This window comes from Rattus rattus, chromosome 1, assembly GCF_011064425.1.
Source record: "Rattus rattus isolate New Zealand chromosome 1, Rrattus_CSIRO_v1, whole genome shotgun sequence".
NCBI lineage: Eukaryota > Metazoa > Chordata > Mammalia > Rodentia > Muridae > Rattus > Rattus rattus.
Window position 1 is genome coordinate 215240752 of NC_046154.1, and position 19648 is coordinate 215260399.

The following is a 19648-nucleotide window of genomic DNA, read 5'->3' on the forward strand; positions in this document are numbered from 1 at the left end:
TGAGACAAAACAGAGAATCTTACCTCCAAGTGGGTCTAGGACCCCTGGGTGGTCGCGCTGATCCCGGACGAGCCCCCAAAATGAAAGACCCCCGAAGGGAGCCCCCCACTCAAGTCTCGGGAAAGACGCGCACCCAGTAGGACACAGAGACCGGACTTGCTGTAATCACACGAGGAAGTTTTATTGCAAGCAAGATGAAACGAGAGCTCAGGCCAGCATGCTGGGGTCGAGACTCATACACCACACAGGGAGTAGAGGAGTTCGACCCCGACCTGACTTTTCACAGAGTTTTTAAAGGAAAAAAACCACAATCCAGGGGGAGCAAGAGAGAGGGAGGAGGAAATTCCAAAACCATAAACAGCTCACACAGCTAGATCATATGCTAGTCATGTGTAACACTAGACAAACACACCCAGGGCATTGTGACATTGTGATTATGGGTTGTGACATTCTACATGGCCATTAGAACATTGTGGCCGGAGGCTATGGGTCATTATGGCTATTCCAGGAAACTTCTCATGCAAGGCTGTTTCGGGAACCATTGTATAGCTAGGGGGGTGAAAAGTTCAGGTTCTCACAGGCCCCACTTCTTCTTTCTGGGTAGCTAGACCCCTATTTCTCCTTTTAGTATTCATCCTAATTCTACAATATCTTGGGGCACCGAAGTGTGGACCTAGCGAGGTAAAAGACAACCCATACCTTTTTTATTTTTATATTTTTACAACAACAGTATACCTGTTGAGGAAATCTGCTAACAGGGAGTGGAACCAGCCCAAGAGAAAGAATTGTCGCAGGCAGCAATGATGAAAGGGAGCTGGAGATATGAAGAGTGCTTTTACGTTAGAGAGGGAGATGCAGAGTTAAGAGTTTGCTCAGGTGGGTTTTGGTCTTGCTTTGGCCCAGTATTTCCTCTCTATGACCTTTTGGAATGATAATCTCGTGATGTGGAATGATAATCTTGGACGTATGTGATCTGCCTTTTGATTTTTTTTTTTTTGGTTCTTTTTTTTTTTTTTTTTTTTTTTTTTTTTTTTGGAGCTGGGGACCGAACCCAGGGCCTTTCGCTTTCTAGGCAAGCGCCTTACCACTGCGCTAAATCCCCTACCCCCGCTGCCTTTTGATTTTGATTTGACAGGGGATTACAGTTATGTGATTGGATGAATTACAGAAGAGACTTCGAGCTTTTACCACAGTTGAGACTTAGACTCTGGGACTTTCAAAGTTGGACTAAATATAATTTGCTTTATGCTATATCTACTTATGGCTGCCGAGAGTCAAGTGTTTGAACAATGCCTATGGGGGTCAGGAGGTGGAATGTGGTAGTTTGAATATGCTTGACCGGGGCTGGAGAGATGGCTCAGCGGTTAAGAGCACCCGACTGCTCTTCCAGAGGTCATGAGTTCAATTCCCAGCAACCACATGGTGGCTCACAACCATCTGTAAAGAGATCCGATGCCCTCTTCTGGTGTATCTGAAGACAGCTACAGTGTACTTATATATAATAAATAAATAAATCTTTGAATATGCTTGACCCATGGGAAGTGGCACTGTTAGGCCTTGTTGGAGGCATAGCCTTGTTGAAGAAGTGTGCCACTGTGAAGGCAGGGCTCTGAGATATCAAACACATGCTTAAGTTTGGCCAGTGTGACCCAGATCCTTCTGACTGCCCTCAGATCAAGATGTCTGCCTGGACGCTGCCATGAAGAGAATGGATTGAACGTCTGAAACTGCAAGCCAGCACTAAGCAAATGTGGTTCCTTATAAAATTTCCTTTGGTCATGGTGTTTCTTCACAGCAATGGAAACCCTAACTAAGACACCATTACTCTCCATCTGGTATTTTATGACTTTGGATAAACCACCTACATCACAACTTCTACCCACCCAAGAATACAAGCTCACTGAGTTGGGAGGGGGCATGACCAGTGTGGGACACTTGGTGAGGGCAGGAATGGGGCAGGAGGTGACATTTGTTTGTGTGCTTATGCTCCAAAAGGAGCCCTTCCAAGGTCGTCATCGTCTGCTCTGAGCCTGACCTTAATAGGCTAGAAGCATCTTCTGGTGGTGAACAAAGTTGCTTTTGGTTTATTTCTGACTTCAGTAGCCCTTTCCTTATTATTTGCCCGCCTTGTGACCACAACACTTTTCTTTTTTCTTTCTTCCTTTTTCTTTTTTGTTCGAGACAGGGTTTCTCTGTGTAACTCTGGCTGTCCTGGAACTGGTCCTGTAGACCAGTCTGGCCTCAGATTCACAGAGATCCACCTGCCTTGGCCTCCGGAGTGCTGGGATTAAAAGTGTGCACCAGCAAGCTGGGGGATGACAAACTCTTCATTTTTTCATCCTAGGTCATCACCCTGGAATCTTCCCTTTGGAGACCATAATTGTGTTTCTGGTTTCAGACCAGAAACTTTTGATGCTCTGCCTCCACCTCCCAAAAGGTGGCAGGAAAAGGCCATTGCCACCACAGAAGGCTGGAAAAGTTAGTATTTGGCCAACAGTGTACAGCTGAGAGAGATGCGAGCAATCCTAAGTGTGCCTTATTGGAATTGCTGATGCCTGGTGAATATCAGTTCGGTGGCTTAAATTTGACCTGAATGGGCTGGGCGTCGTTTCATTTGTGAGCAGGAGGATCACACAGTGCACAGAGTAACCATCTGTGTGTACTAAACACCCTATGCCTACCCGAAGAAGTGCCTACTGTGTGCAGAAATAGTGCAGCGACGACTTTGCAGTGCGAGCGCAAGTTCTACAGTTAATCTCTGCCGGTCGTGCTAGGAGGACAGTTGGGCTGTGAACCACAAAGCTGTGTAGCTCTGCTCCTGTCACTCAGGTCTCACTAGCCACTCAGGGCTTGGAGACGGATGCCAGTTAGAATGGGGGCGGATACTTCCGGTCCACCATGCTGCACGCTCCGCTGTGTTTCTGAGAGAAGCTTTGGTGGTTCCGGGTTCCGTGGTGAGTCCGGCTGCTAGGAGCTGTGAGGAGAGCAGGGCGAGCTGGGGATCCGCGCTATGGTGAGTGGGGCCGTCGTCCCCACGCGGGGAGGATCCGCGGGAGCCCGTGTGGGGTTGACCCGGGGTGCGGGAACTGGCGGTGAGATGCGGCGCCCGGTGTGACTCCGTTTGTTCACCTGAGGTTACTGGGGTCCTTGCACCTCCCAGGTGGAAGCGGGACCTCTCCCTGACACAGGTCACTTGACCTGTGCACCTGCGCACAGCCTGGGGCGTTACTTGGAAACTGTTCACGTCATCCGGCAGTGTGCGCACAGGCGAGGCTTTATTGTCAGGGAATACAAGTTGGCCAACTGGCAGAGCTCTAGTTTCTCTGGTGTCTTCTAGAAGTTCTTCCCCTGGCCCTTGACATTGAGGTGTAGGATCCGTCTGCAGTTAACTCTGCGCAGGTGTAAAGTCTGCCTTATTAACACAGTCGCATGTAGATGCCGCGGGGGTCCAGTCCCTTGTGTCAGGAAGGCCAGCCTCACTGTGTTCCCCTGTCAAGGTTGACCCAATATTAATTATGATTTTGTTCTGAGTGCTCTCTCATGTTCTGCTGATCTCTTTATTCTTTCTCAACAGCACAGTCTTTATTGCAGGTGTAAGGGAGTTTTGAAGTCAGATGGTGTCACTGTGCTGTCTGTTCAGTCTTGTGTTGCTCATGTTTTCGTTCATGATGACCTTTTGTCGTCGGTTTTCTGTTCTTTGCAGAAATCGTTAGGGTATTTGTTGGATGTTTGTGGAATCTATAGCTCAGATGTGTACTGAAATAATGCTGAGACTTCTTGTCTACAATCCTGGAATTCCTCTCTTTTGAGTTAGGTGATTCTTTTTATGACAAAGTTTCAGTTTTGGCTACAGAAATTTGTCCTATTTCTATGCATTTCTGTATTTATCCACAGTGTCATATAAGTGTTAAGAGGGTCTGTATCTTTAATGTACGAAATTTCTTTCATGTGCATGAAACAGGCTGTGGAGCAGCTGAATTACAGGTTGTGTAAGTTTAGCAATGAGTGGTTTGCTTCCAATGTCTTATCCTTCAGTTGGGGGTTTGGTGCTCACTGAAGAGGACATCAGATGCTCTGCAGCAGGATCTGTGGATAATTTTGTGCCACCATGTTAGTGCAAGGAACCAATGACATTAGCATGATACGTGTTAGAACAACATCAGTTGTATCACTTACCCACTTGTACAGGAGTGCTGCCCTTTCCTTTAATGGTCTAATATCTTTAAGTATTCAGTGTTTGCATTTCTCTACGCCAAGGTTTCTATTAACACTTGTCTTATTTTGGGGTCTGGGGTCTTTGTTGACAGCTGACATTCTTTGTAAAAAAGAGCCCCAATGGGACAGTCCAGGCAGGGCTTTCAAAACATATAATTATGACAAGGTCTCCCATGTTGACTCAGTTTGCCTTCATCCCACTGTGCGGTTACGGAGGCCTCGCTCCCTTTCTGAGTCAACACCCTCAACTCTTGGTTTAAAGGTTTGTAACATCACACAGTTCTAAAAAGCATCTATGTGACTCACATAGTGGCATGTGCATATCAGTAACAGGAAAAGGATTTGTGTGTGGAGTGTGGCTTCTCACTTCAGACCAGAATAGAAGGACAAGTTTACTGTGTGTACAGTGCAGGGGAAGCAGGCTAGGGAACAGCTGAATTGCAGGTTGTTTAAGTTTAATGCAGTGAGCTGCTAGGGGCTTTGTTATAAAGACGGTTCTGATGTGTCAGGTGACTTTCTATGTACTCTCCCAGCATGCATTAATTCATACCATATGAACGAAGCCAAACCAAATAGGTAGGTAGGTCCAATTTTGAGAGATTATCTTGGGCCAGTGACATTCCAGTCGAGCAACCCCTTCATTTGGGTAAAGGCAAATGTCGTTGGCTCATTTCTCTCTGGCAGGAGGACTGAGACACACGGGGTTGGGCTGCGGATTGTGTGGCCACTTACAGAGCTCAGCAGTTAACATTTACACATCTGTATCCTTCTCCTCAAGCATGGCCAGGTCAGATAGTCACTTAGTAATGACATTTTCTCTACCGGGAAAGAACTCACTCTATTTTAAAGTCGAAATACCTAGCTGTTCTTTTTTTTTTTTTTGTTTTTTTTTTTTTTTTTGGTTTTTTTTTTTTTGTTTTTTTTTTTTGGGAGCTGGGGACCGAACCCAGGGCCTTGCGCTTCCTAGGCAAGCGCTCTACCACTGGCTAAATCCCCAACCCCTTTTTTTTTTTTAAATTAAAAAAATTTTTTTTTTTTTGAGCTGAGGACTGAACCCAGGGCCTTGCGCTTGCTAGGCAAGCGCTCTACCATTGAGCTAAATCCCCAATCCCTCTTTTTTTTATTTTTAATCTCTTTTAAAAGCCAAGTTTCAGTATGTGACTTAGTGTGGTGGTTGAATAGCTATTGCTCCCATGGACTCATGTGTTTGAATGCTTGTCTTATAGCGAGTGGCACTATTAGGAGATGTGCCTTGTTGGAGTAGGTGTGGTCTTGTTGAAGGAAGTGTGTCACTGTGGAGGTGGCCTTTGGCTTCTTCTATATGCTCAAGTGTGACCACTGTGACACAGCCCCCCTCTTTTTTTTTTTTTTTTTTTTTTTTTTTTTTTTTCGGAGCTGGGAACCGAACCCAGGGCCTTGCGCTTCCTGGGCAAGCGCTCTACCACTGAGCTAAATCCCCAACCCCCAGCCCCCCTCTTCTGCTGCCTGTAGATCAAGGCTTATAACCCTCAGGATCTTCTCCAGCTCCATGTCTGCCTGGACGTTGCTGTGCTTCTTGCCATGGTGACAGTGGACTAAGTTTCAGCCCCAATTGAATGTTTTCTTTTGTAAGAATTGCTGCTGTCTTGGCATCTCTTCACAGCAATGGAAACCTTAACTAATACATTTAGCCAGTGTTTTATTGTTCTGTCGAGACCATGGCAATTCTCATAAAGGAAAGCATTTAATTGGGGATTGCTTATAGTTCAGAGATTTATTCTTTTGTCATCATGGTCAAGAGCATGGTAGCATGTAGGCAGGCGTGTTAGCTGAGAATTCTACATCTAGATTTGTAGGGAGCAGGAAGAGAGAAAGCCAATGGGCCTGGCTTGGGCCCTTGAAACCTCAAAGTACAACACCACCCTTCCAATTCTCTGTCAAGGGGTGCCACGCCTTCCTGACTTAGTATTGAAACCCAGCATGCCCCTAGTCACATACTTCCTCTATGGCCACACTTCCTCCAAGAAGGCCACACCTCCTTATCCTTCTCAAGCAGTGTCACTCCCTGATGACCAAGCCATCAAACACGGGGACCTGTGGGGTCATTCTCATTCAGACCACTGCAGGGTCACTTTTACAATTTCATTTTTGAACATTGATCAGTGCTCTAATCTCTATTTTCTTCTGTTCTCCAATATTATGTTACATTATTAGTATATATTGATATATAATAGTATATATAACATATAATATAATATAATATAATATATAATTAGTATATATTATTATATTAGTTATTATGCACTAAATTCAATTTTCCTTAAGTGGTTATTCATTCATTTATTTTTAGAACAATGTGTCATGTAGGTGTCTTAGTTTTTCTGTTGCTGTGATGAAACATCATGACCAAAGATCAATTTGGGGAGAAAATGTTCATTTGGCTTACACTTCCACAGCACTGTTCAGTATTGAAGGACGGGAACTCAAACAGGGAAAGAACCTGGAGGCAGGAGCTGGTGCAGAGGTCAAGGAAGGTGCTGCTTACTGGCTTGCTTTCCTGTGGTTTGCTCAGCCTGCTTCTTATAGAACCCAGGAGCACCAACCCAGGGATGTACTCTACTCCCAGTGTCTGGGCCCTCCCCATTAATCACTAATTAAAAAAAATGCCTTACAGGTCTGACTACAACTCAGTCTTCTAGAAGCTTTTTCTGAGTTGAGGTTAGACATGTATCTTTAAGTCGTCTGAATAGATGTTAGGTAAGGAGAGACATATTTTCAAGCCAGTGATTCTTGGTGTTTTAATCCTGGAACTCTTTAACATAATTCTTCTTTTTGTGACCACAACCTTAAAATTAGCATATGACAGTCTGGCAACCCTAGGGGACCCATGCAGAAAGGTCTTTAGAGTCTCAAAGGTCGAGAAACTGTTTTCTTTATCAGACCACCTAAGGTCATTGCTCTGTTGCCTCATATCAGGAGTTTTCTGGTCTGGTGTTTAGCTTTGGTATTTATTAGTCTTATTTATCTATCCATCAAGATCATATATTGATAAGGTCATTACAATAAAGTATCTGATGAACCTTAAATTATCCCATAGTCTTTTTTTTTTTTTTTTGGTTTTTTTTTTCGGAGCTGGGGACCAAACCCAGGGCCTTGCGCTTCCTAGGCAAGCGCTCTACCACTGAGCTAAATCCCCAACCCCTATTATCCCATAGTCTTATAAATTCAAACATTTGCTGTTTTTAAACTGTTCAGCTTTTAATTTTTTTGTAAAATTCCTAAACGTTCTTTAAAGAAGTTTAAATTTTCTCAATTGTGTGTTTTGCAGTATTGGAAAAGTACCTGTTTGAAGAGTGAAGTCATAGAGCACAATCATTTTTAGAAGGCAAAACCAGGATTTAACAGTGTAAACATTTCAGTGTTTCCAAAATCAATTCCAAATGGGTGTAACTTTTATTTTATAAAATTTGGTTTCCAGAAAGATTTTTTTTTTGTACATGAATGTATGGAGGTGCAGTTTTAGTACTTTCATTTGCACACACACACACACACCCTTGGTTTTTAAAGACAGGATAGAAATTATAAAAATCAATTTAAAAGTATCTTTGGAGACATGTTTTTTTTTTTTTTGGTTAGCTCATGCCATATGTTGCTGCCCAGAATGGCTCCAATCCTGAGTTATGAGTTTTAAGTTAACTTTTTGACACAGATGTTACAGATTTTTAACCATACCTGGTACTTTATAAGTCAATAATCTATAAGCAAGAAAGACATGTAGAACATTGTATACTCATTCATTTAATTTTATGTACATTGGTGATTTGACTGCATATATGTCTATATAGTGGGTGTCAGATCCCCTGGAACAGGTGCCATAGCCAATTGTGAGCTGCCATGTGGCTGCTGGGAATTCAACTCAGGACCTCTGGAAGAACAAACAGCCAGTGCTCTTAACGGCCGAGCCATCTCTCCAGTTCTTACTCATACATTTAAGACTAATCAGAAACAAACATGTAGTGGCCACATACATTATACATTTGAAACAGACAGACAAAACTTCCTCCCACTGCAGTTTCAAGAGAAGAGGACCTTGCTACCTGCTGAGTCCAGTTCTCATGGGCACAGTGGTTCTGTGACTAGCCACTAGCCACTGAATTCCTGCTGTAGAAAGTCGAGGTGCAGGTGCCTTTTAAAGAGTAGCTTGTCCAGATCAGGTGACCTAGGCTTTATTGCCTGGTTCCGCTTCCACTCTCAGGTATCTAGGCCCTGTCATACAGATGCCTGGGGTGACAGGAATGGTGCTTATGCAGCAGGAGTGTATTTGCAGGGTCGTGCCAGCTTGAGTGCAGGGGGGGAAAGCTGTGGAGAGAGTCTCAGTGAAGCAGCTCTCCCTTATTGGTCGTAACGAGGGCTGTATGGCCCTGGGGAGGTGGGTAGTTTTCAGGGTGAGTGTACATCATTGGCTGGAGCTAAGGTGCTGGGAACACTCCTAGCCTGAAGAGGAATTCCAGGTGCTTGCTGGACGTGTCCTCAAAGGGAGAGAGGAAGCTAAACCTGTGCTTTGGCCACCAGGCTACCTGGCTACCTCAAGGGTGGCAGAGGTTGGGGTTGTAGAGTCTCTGTGCACTAGAACATGCAGACTCACAGGGCGGAGGGAACAAACAGTCCTCCCCCTGGTGGGCTCAGGACAAGATTTCAGGGTTTGCACACATCACAACCTCACTCTTGCTCCAGACCGACTCCCCAGGTTGTACAGCTTTCTGGTCTCACAGTGGCTCAAGGGGATGAGAAGGTGAAAAAGAGCAGCCTTCTGTGAGTAGAGTATGATGTCATTGGAGGCCATGGTGAGGTCCTGGCCTGTGCAGGCCATGGCTGGGTCAGAGGGCTCGTAGCAGCAGGGATCCATGTAGATGTCCGTGGCCTGTATTACTGCCAAAAGCCAGGCAGACGTCCCTGGTCTGTGCCGTGGCTTGGAACCATGTTGATATCTTGAGGGCTGTGCAGAGCTGGCTCTACTCCACACTGGCTTCAGCACTTGGCAGAGCTGGCCCTGCCCCAGCTGTAGCACATGGGACAGTCAGTCCTGCACCTTGACCAGGCATGCAGTATACCTGGCCCAGGCGGTGGGGTCATGGGCAAGCTGACCACAGGTGCATGAGCACGGGAGAGCTGGCCCTGCTCCTCCTTGTTGATTGAAGGGAGAGATGCCCTACCCCTTCCTCAACTGTTGCCACCCATCAGACAGGCAAGCTGGCCTTGCCCCTCAGTGGCTGCAGCACTGCGGCCTATGCCTTGCCTGGCCCTGGTGGCATGGGTGTAGGTGAACTGGTAGTGTGACCAACTTAGCTATCACTCAGGTCCATATTCCAGGGCTATAAGTTAAGTCAGTCCAACATCTACTTCATCTGTGAACTGCTGGGGCACATAAATAGGCTTCACTTGCAGATCTAAAGTTCCAGGATTTCCATGACACAGAACAGCAGGATATCTGAGGGGAATTCTGGTGAGGTAGCAGAAGCCAGAGGACTCCAACCAGATCAATGACTCATTGCAATGAGCATTGGCCACTAACCTGTGGACAGACGCTTATACTGTGTGACACACTGTGCTATATAACAGCTTCGTAACAAGATTTTTTTCTGGGGTGGAGGGAGTTAAAGGGGCAGAGGGCTGAGACAGGGGCAGGTAGGTGAGTGATATCGGGGTGCATGATGTGAAATTCACAAAGAATAAAAAGTGGCTATGGGGCAGTTTCTTAATTAGTGATTGATGGGGAAGGGTCCAGCCCAATGTGGGTTGTGTCACCAATGGGTTGTTGGTCCTGTGTTCTGTACAAAGGCAGACTGAGCAAGCCTTGGGGAACCACCCAGAAAGCAGCAACCTTCTATAGCCTCTGCCTCAGCTTCTGCCTCCAGATTCTTGCCCGGCTTGGATTTCTGCTCTAACTTTTTGATGATGAACTGTGTCTTAGTTAGGGTTGTACTGCTGTGAACAGATACCATGACCAAGGCAACTCTTACAAACATAACATTAAATTGGGGCTGGCTTACAGGTTCAGAGGTTCAGTCCATTATCATCAAAGCGGGAACATGGCAGCATCCAGGCAGGCATGGTGCAGGAGGAGCTACATCTTCATCTGAAGGTTGCTAACAGAATACTCACTTCCGGGCAGCTAGAATGAGGGTCTAAAGCCCATACCTACAGTGACACATCTATTCAAACAAGATCACACCTCGTAATAATGCCACTCCCTGCCAAGCATATACAAACCATCACATTCTACTCCTTGGTCCCATAGGCTTGTCCAAACACACGTGTCTAGGGGGCCATACCAAGCCATATCATAATAAAAAGTACATTTAGTCCAAATTCCACAATCTTCATAGTCTATAGCAGTCTCAACAAGTTAAATGTCCAGAGTTCAAAGTTTCTTCTAAGATTTATCGAATCACTCAACTGTAATTCCTAAGGCAAGACAGGAAACCAGCTGGGCAAACTCCAAACTCTGCATCTCCATGTCTGATGTCAAAGTAGTTTTCTAATCTCCAACTCCTTTTTCATCTTTGTTGACTGCAACAAACTTCTTTTTCCTGGGCTGGTTCCACTCCCTCTTAGCAGCTTTCCTCAGCAGACCGCCCATGGCTCTGGCATCTCAAACGTTTATCTTGGGGACTCCAAGACAACTTCAACCTTATAGTTTCTTGTTCCAATGTCTGGGATCCACACATGATCTTCTGGGCTCCTCTAAAGGGCTGGCATCACTTCTCTAACTCTGCCCTCTGTAGCACTCTAAGCTCAGGTTGATCCATTCCACTGCTGCCGCTATTCTTGATGGTCATCCCATGGTACTGGCATTTCCAATATGCTGGGGTCTTCCACTGCAGCCTCTCATAGGCTGGCTTCATGATGCCAAGTCTCAAATCCTTTGCATGCTCCTTCAGTCGTGGGCCATCAACTGCAACTGAGGCTGCACCTTCACCAATGGCCTTTCATGGCCTCTCACAGTACCAAGCCTCCACTGCTCTTCATGACCCCTTCACGCCTTCAAAACTAGTACCACCTGGGTGACCCTGGGCAAGTACAGCTGCAGCATGAGGTACAACCTTGGCTGTCTCTGGAACACAGCTTCTTTGTGCTCTCAGAAAACACTTCCCAGAAGATTTCCTCAGTGAGCTTTTCTTAATCACCACTAGTTTCTTAGCTCCAGCTAGCCAGCATCAATTGTCCCAATAGTCCCTTCTAGTTTTCACTAGAAGCCAGAGCCATATGGCCAAAACTGTGAGCTCTGCTGCTTGCTGGGGCTGGAACATGGCTCCCTTGTTTATCACCAGCTTTCTGTTTTCCAACACCTTCACGGCCTAAGTTTGGCTGTCCTGGAACTTGCTCTGTAGATTGATTTTGAACTCAGAAATCTGTAGGCCTGTCTCCTAAGCACTGGGATTAAAGGTGTGGGGCACCAAGCCAGGATTTAAGTTTTTCTTCACTTAGACCCTGCACTGTCCCAGGCGAGCCTTGGACTCAGATATCTGCTTGGCTTTATCTCCTGGGATTAAAGGTTGTACCACCATGCCTGGATCTAAACTTAGCTGGGTAGGATCTTGCCCCAAAGCCCCACTCTGCTCACCTGCTATCTCCTAGAGCACAGGATTAGGCTCCATTTCACTTCCTGGTACGCCTTTAATTCTTGAACCATATATTTTTTATTTTTCCTTTCTAAACTTGCTACACTTGTTTAAAATCCTCTTCATGCAATTTAACCAGAGAACAAAGTCTATGATGGGCATTTCTGAGACTTACTTTGTCAGTTCGAGTCTCTTCACTTTCACCTCAGGCAGACTCTTCAGACAAGGGCAAAAAGTAGTCACATTCTTCACCAAAATACCACATCAAGGCAGGAACGTGGAAGCATTCAGGCAGGCTTGGTGCAGGAGGAGCTGAGAGTTCTACATTTTCATCTGAAGCATACTAACAGAATACTGACCTCCAGCTCACACCTACAGTGACACACCTACTCTAACAGGGTCACACCTTTTAATAGTGCTTCTCCCTGGGCCAAGCATATACAAACCATCATAAACTGTTCTATGAAAATGTGAGTAAAACAAATCCTCTTCTCCCTTACCCCTCCAATTGCAATCTGGGATTAGGTACTCACAGTTTAAGGGCTATAAGGTGCAGAATACACAAAAACATCTTAAATAGTTTAGACGGAAACAATATTGGAATGTTCTTTTTCCATACCTTGTTTATGTCAGACCAACTAAGAAATGAATATAAAACCGCAGGTTCCTAGGATATACTAGTATAAACATAAGAATGTCTTAGGGAAAAACAGGCATGGAGATTACCAGTGGGGGTGGGAGTGTGAGGTGAGGCATGAGACCCAGCCTCACCTGTATCTGCAGCCTCCAGCTGCCCTAGCTGCTCACTGGCAGTGGTTCATTAGCACCTGCAGCCTAGTTTGGTTCCCCTGGGGTGTGTGCTGACCAAGGTTGGCTCTCTAGGCTGATGCAAACTCATGAGTCTTCTAAGTCTAAGCAGTGTAGATCATTCACAGCTTCCTTTGATAACTGGATAGCTAGGTGTTTGTTGGAGGTTCATGGCTAATAGAATTTCCCACTTGGAAGCTAGTATATACATTAGGTAATTCAATGTGTAAAAATAAAGCAAACACACAGCATGGAAGTCTGACATCTCCTTAGTGTAATGGAGTGATACCAGGAAATTTATGAGTGTTGACCATTTGGTTTATGCCATGTGGTTGCAATATCCTATAAATCACATGGCATTTACCCTTTCTATGAAACCATGGTGAAGAAGAGAAGTTGCAGAGAAAAAGAGCCAATTAAACTCTTTGAAACTGAGACACAGAGATGCAAGATTTTGCCAAATCTTCCCTTGGCCCAGTCCGTCCTCCCTCCCTCCCTCCCTCCCTCCCTCCCTCCCTTCCCTCCCTTCCTTCCCCCTCCCTTCCTTCCTTCCTTCCTCCCTTCCTTCCTCCCTTCCTTCCTCCCTCCCTCCCCTCCCTTCCTTCCTCCCCTTCCTTCCTCCCTTCCTCCCTTCCTCCTTCCTCCCTCCCTTCCCCCTCCCTTCCTCCCTCCCTCCCTCCCTTCCTTCCTCCCCCCCCCTTCCCCCCCCCCCCCCCCCTCCCTCCCTCCCTTCCTCCCTTCCCTCCTTCCTTCCTCCCTTCCTCCCTCCCTTCCTCCCTTCCTTCCCTCCCTCCTCCTCCCTCCCTTCCTTCCTTCCTTCCTCCCTCCCTCCCTTCCTCCCTCCCTCCCCCCCTTCCTTCCTCCCTCCCTCCCTCCCCCCCTTCTTTCCCCCTCCCTCCCTCCCTCCCTCCCTCCCTCCCTCCCTCCCTTCCCCCCTCCCCCCTCCCTCCCTTCCTTCCTCCCTTCCTCCCTCCCTCCCTTCCCCCTCCCCCCCTTCCTCCCTCCCCCCCTCCCTCCCTCCCTCCCCCTCCCTCCCTCCCTCCCTCCCTCCCTCCCTTCCTCCCTCCCTTCCTTCCTTCCTTTTTACTTCGTTGGAAAGTGTGTATTCTGTGCCATTGTGCATTGGGAAACCATAATTTGTTGTTTGATTTTATAAGATATCACAGTCAAGATCTTGCCTAGAGTGTCGGAAACATCTTTGGACATTGCAACAATGTTGGGACTATTCTGTAATATGGGGATCTTTGAAGTGAAACTAAAATGTTTTGCATAATGGGATGACTGGGATGGGCTCTGCACAGGAGCATGTCATGGCCTGTGTTGAAATGTGGTGGGTTGAATGAAAACTCGTCCAGGTAGGATGGTGTATGTGAGCATTTGCCTCATGGCTGTGGCTCTCACTGGAGTGCTTACGGAACCTTTAGGAGGAGGATCCTTTCTGAAGGAAGTTAGTCTCTGGGGAAGGCTTTCAGTGCTTATTCCCTCGCCACAGTTCGTCTTCTTTTACGTCTTCTGTTGGTTCAAACTGAGCCCCATGCTTCCTTCTCATGCACCCACACCATCTCCACCATTACACACCCCATCCCTGGAAAGTGCAGTATAAAACAGAAGCAGCTGCTTCTCCTCAATAAGCGGATTTTCTAGCCTTATATTGTTATTTTATATTTTGGTTGATGGATTAGGTTTTATACCTGACGAGCAGTTGCTCTTGTGCTAGACTTGACTCACATCTTCACTTTGGAACTGCGGCAGAGGGTGCTGTTTATCAGCAGGATGGCGCGCATGCATGGCATTAATACTGAGACTGCAGAATGGTCGCATTGCAGTTCAACAGTCTTGCTACCTTTGTGTATATCTTTGATCTTTAATAAATGTTCATGAGTCTTTTTATATATGTATGTATATATCATATACATATGTTCATATATACATGTATATAGATGTGAACCACTTGTGTGCTGATGTTCCCTGAAGTGAGAGGAGAGCATTGGATTCTCTTGATCTGGAGTTAAGAATGGCTGGGAACCTCCAAGCGAGTGTTAGGATTCAAGTCAGGTTCTCTGCAAAAGCAGCATGTGCTCTTAACTGCTGACCCATCTTTCTAACTTATGGTTTTTGGTTTTGATTTTGGATCAATATTTACTTGGCAATATTTTTGAAAACTCCTGATCTCTAGTCCCTTACTAAAAATGCTTTCTTTGTAGGAATGTCATGTTCCCCTTATGATTTAAACTGGGCCACTAAGTTTTATGAAGACTACTATTGAGCTGAAGTGAATTTTAACTCTTTGCAGGAATTTTGATTGAGCCCCTGAGTGCTTTCTATCTTGTTCTTTTTGTTGCTGTTTGTTTTGAGGGTCTCATGAAGTAGCAGAGGTTGTCATGGAAATCACTACTTAGACTAAGGTGGCCTAGAAATTAGATTCACTCCTCTTTGCCTCCTGAGGTCTGGGGTTAAAGGTGTGTATCACCACATCCATCTTCTTCATCTTTTATTGAAGTTAGTAATTTTGATACAATTTTGCTAAAGTATATTCTGTTGATCAGTTTGAGTGTCTCTCTGTATTGTCAGTTAGTGGTCATTTCTTCTGCAATGCCGTATGGAGTTCCGTGATCCTGAAAATGAGAGGTGTGATCCTCATTTTCTGTTTACTTGTAACAACTTGCTGAATGCATTTGAAATTCTGTGATAGGCAATAACTGTGCAGAGCACCCAGAACTATGTAAATATTCTCAGCGAAACGTACATTTACAATGCAGTGAGTCTCACCATTTCTATTATGTGCATGTGTGGGATATTTTAGGATGCAGTGACCTATGAGGATGTGCATGTGAACTTCAGTCATGAAGAGTGGGCTTTGCTGGATCCTTCCCAGAAGAGTCTCTATAGAGATGTGATGTTGGAAACCTACTGGAACCTCACTGTTATTGGTAAGAATATTAGTTTTCCTTCACTTTCTAAACAAGGGGACAAGTATTTCTTGGTTATTGGTGCACTTCTGTGTTTTCTATTGTGACAGAGGAAGAATGTATGAATAATCAGACATGATTCTCAGGTTTACCAAAGATACAAACTTAAATTTTGCATACTATCCAATAATATATCATAAATTTTCTGGTACTATATTTTAGGTTACAAATTGGAAGATCACAATGTTGAAGAATACTGTCAGAGGTATAGAAGACATAGAAGGTAAATTTCATGTGCAAGCTGATATAATTGCATCACTGAAGAAAATTTAATTTACCTTTAAGTTTTAAAGAAAAGCAACAGTGTAAATGAGTACAGCATTATGTATTTTGATGATTAATAAATTCCCATAAAACCATGTACTTGAATTTCAGGTAGCTGAGCTGTATTTATAAGGTATTCTTCTTAGAAACAGGATAAGGAAACAATGTTTAACAAATGACACTATTTAGACATAACTCTGAGAGAACCATGTTATAGAATTGTCAATCTATTTAGTTTCATCTCATTCAAGTATCATAAAAAGCATGCACATGGGTTAGGGGATTACTGTATGTCTATGACTTTATAAGCAAACAGTTCATAGTAAAGCTAGTGTTACTTATATACTTCTAGTGGCTTTCCAAAGTTTAGTGAGAGGAACAGTTTATAGGAGGCAAGAAGGTTGCCGTTGTGGAGAAACCTTAGCACACATCTATGGGGAACAAGAACTTAAATTGAGTGACTGCAGTGTGAAAACCTTTTGTTTGTTATTTCTTCTTTAATAGGTATAACATCTGTCATTGTGGATACAAGCCTTGTGAGCATAGGGGATATGGAAAGAACCAATATATCTTTGCTTGTAACAATTTTCTTCAAATATATGATAGAATCCAAACTGAAGAGAAACCATATGGATGTAATCAATGCAGTAAAGCTTTTGCAAATTTCCGTAGTCTTCGAAAACATGAACAAAACCATACTAGAGAAAAACCTTATGAGTGTAGTCAATGCAGTAAAGCCTTTCCGAGTCGCAGTTCTCTTCAAATACATGAAAGAACTCATACAGGAGAGAAACCCTATGACTGTAATGAATGTGGTAAAGCCTTTTCAACTCGAAGTCATCTTCAAATACACAAAAGAACTCATACAGGAGAGAAACCATATGATTGCAATGAGTGTGGTAAAGCATTTGCACGTAGCAGCAATCTTCAAATACACAAGAGAAGTCATACAGGAGAGAAACCCTATGATTGCAATGAATGTGGTAAAGCCTTTGCATGTCGCAGTCATCTTCAAATACACAAAAGAACTCATACGGGAGAGAAACCTTATGATTGTGATGAATGTGGTAAAGCCTTTGCAACTCGCAGTCATCTTCAAATACATGAAAGAACTCACACTGGAGAGAAACCTTATAAATGTAATCAATGCGGTAAAGCCTTTATAGGTCGCAGTCATCTTCAAATACATAAAAGAGTGCACACTGGAGAGAAACCTTATGAGTGTAATCAGTGTGGTAAAGCTTTTGCATATAATAGTGATCTTCACCGACATGAAATAATTCATACGGGAGAGAAACCCTATGGATGTAATCAGTGTGGTAAAGCCTTTGCAAGTCGTAGTAGTCTTCGAAATCATGAGGAACATCATACTCTTGAAAAACCGTATGAATGCACTCTATGTGGTAAAGCCTTTGCATTTTGCAGTAATCTTTATATCCATGCGAGATGTCATACTGGAGAGAAACCTTATGTATGTACTCAGTGTGGTAAAGCCTTTGCACGTCGCAGTCACCTTCATATACATGAAAGGATTCATGCTGGAGAGAAACCTTATGAGTGTAATCAATGTGGAAAAGCTTTTCTACTTCGCAGTAGTCTTCAAATACATGAAAGAACTCATACTGGAGAGAAACCTTATGTATGTAATCAGTGCGGTAAAGCCTTTGCACGTCAGAGTCTTCTTCAAATACATGAAAGAAGTCACACTGGAGAGAAACCTTATGCGTGTAATCAGTGCAGTAAGGCCTTTGTATGTCGTAGTAGTCTTCAAATGCATGAAAGAACTCATACTGGAGAGAAACCTTATGAATGTAATCAGTGTGGCAAAGCCTTCACACGTCGCAGTCTTCTCCAGAAACATGAAAGAAGTCATAGTGGAGAGAAACCTTATGAGTGTAATCAGTGTGGTAAAGCCTTTGCAAGTCGTAGTAGTCTTCGAAATCATGAAAAACATCATACTATTGAGAAACCTAATGAATGTAATCAGTGTGCTAAAGCGTTTACATCTCTCCTGCCATCTTCAAATATATGAAAGAAACCACACTGGAAAGAATTTCTGAGTGTAGTCAATGTAGAAAATCCTTTACAAGTCACAGTTATCTTCAAATACACAAAAGAAATCACAGTGGAGAGAAACTGTATGAATGTACTCAGTGTGGTAAAGACTGCATATTGGAATAGTCTTCATAATCACAGAATAGGTCATACTAGAGAATCCCCACGAATGTAACTGATGCAGTAAAGCTTTGTCACATCAGTGTAATCTTCAGTTCATCACAGAACTCACACTGGAGAGAAACCCTATGATGAAATCAATGGGATAATGCCTCTATATCTTAGAGTCTTCTTTAAAGGCATGAAAGAATTCCTATGGAGAGCAACACCATGAATCTAATACATGCAGTAAGGGCTTGTACAACAGGCATATTTTTCCTACTGAGTCATCTCACTGGTGCTTATGTAAGATTAATAGAAACATTTTATCCTTAAAATCCTTTTCAGATTGTAAACAAATTGTCACCCAAGTGTAGAAGAACACAGAAAAACTTGAATAATAAAACATACTTTCAAGAGAAAATGATATTTATACTGCCATCCACTTTTATGGATTATCTTATTTTATTCTGAGGAACAAATACTTGTTCTTTTTTTTTTTTTTTTTTTTTTAATTTTTATTTATTTATTATACACTGTAGCTGTCTTTAGATAAACCAGAATAGGTCATCTGATCACAGATGGCTGTGAGCCACCATGTGGTTGCTGGGATTTGAACTCAGGACCTCTGGAAGAGCAGTCAGTGCTCTTAACCACTGAGCCATCGCTCCAGCCCCAAATACTTGTTCTTAACACTTTATCAGAACCACAAATTAGTCCAGAGAATTTCCTCAGTGGGTGAAGGTAGCTGCAATTAAGCCTGATGACCTGAGTTCATCACCTGGGAGACCCACAGTACTTATGGGAGTTTGTTTTCCTCTCTGCTTCCTATGTGTACTACTGTTTCTAGTGTGTACCATTGTATATGAAGCTAGTGGTCTCCAGCATCAAAAGGCCTGGTGATTCTGTTGTGGGAAATTTTGTCATTTGCAAAGACAGTGTGATCAAGCTGCTAAAAAGGTCTCAGATCTCAAAATGTCTGGTGCATTAGTTATGAGAAATACTGTACTTTGTTCAGAAAACATTTGTTCAGGGTCAAAGCATCTCTAAGGGTAATGGGTTTTTGTTAATATAAACCAGAAAAACAGCCTAGGCGTCCAGATGTGTGCAGGCAATGTGACAGGGTTGACATTGGACCACTGAGTGTTAGTCCAGCAGAGGTAACTAAGGCAATTTTCTTAGCACTGAGAAATGGCTTTGGATACCTGGTCCTAGGTCTTGCAGCCCAAAAGTACAAGGTGTGTGTCTCTAGTAAGCCATGAAATTACAATCAGGCAGAACATCCTCAATTAATATTGCGAATCTAATGCATGCTACTGCAAATAGTGGTGCTCTAGACTTGGCCATATATAAACATTTTATTCTATCCCCCAAAATTCAAGGTTACAAATTATCTATAGGGTTTATGGTCCTTTACCTGCTAGGACAGTAGGAGTGATTTTGGAAAGGAGTAGAATGACTTTCCAAAGATTCATTGTGTATCCAGGAATTATAGATGAAGAATTCAAAGAGGAAATTGACATTATGGCCTATGTAAAAAATGAGATGCATTGTAATGCAGGTGATAGGATCGCTCAGCTGCTTCTGTTTTCCTACATCAAAGCCAAAACTGCTGCAGTAGAAAGAACAGGAGGGGTT

General features: G+C 43.8%; 1 protein-coding gene across 1 annotated transcript; it reads left to right on the plus strand.

The window, feature by feature from the left end:
* Positions 1-2902: 2902 nt before the first annotated feature.
* LOC116910970 (zinc finger protein 431-like) lies at positions 2903-17993 on the plus strand. Its single transcript, XM_032914690.1, has 4 exons — positions 2903-3013; positions 15427-15553; positions 15755-15815; positions 16361-17993. Exons 1-4 carry the CDS (start codon positions 3011-3013, stop codon positions 17886-17888), a joined length of 1719 nt encoding a protein of 572 aa, XP_032770581.1. The 5' UTR covers positions 2903-3010; the 3' UTR covers positions 17889-17993.
* The last annotated feature ends 1655 nt before the right edge of the window (positions 17994-19648 follow it).

Coding starts and splice junctions, on each gene's coding strand:
- LOC116910970 (XM_032914690.1), top strand. Junction 15,554..15,754: donor CTGGAACCTCACTGTTATTG/GTAAGAATATTA, acceptor ACTATATTTTAG/GTTACAAATTGGAAGATCAC. Junction 15,816..16,360: donor AGGTATAGAAGACATAGAAG/GTAAATTTCATG, acceptor CTTCTTTAATAG/GTATAACATCTGTCATTGTG.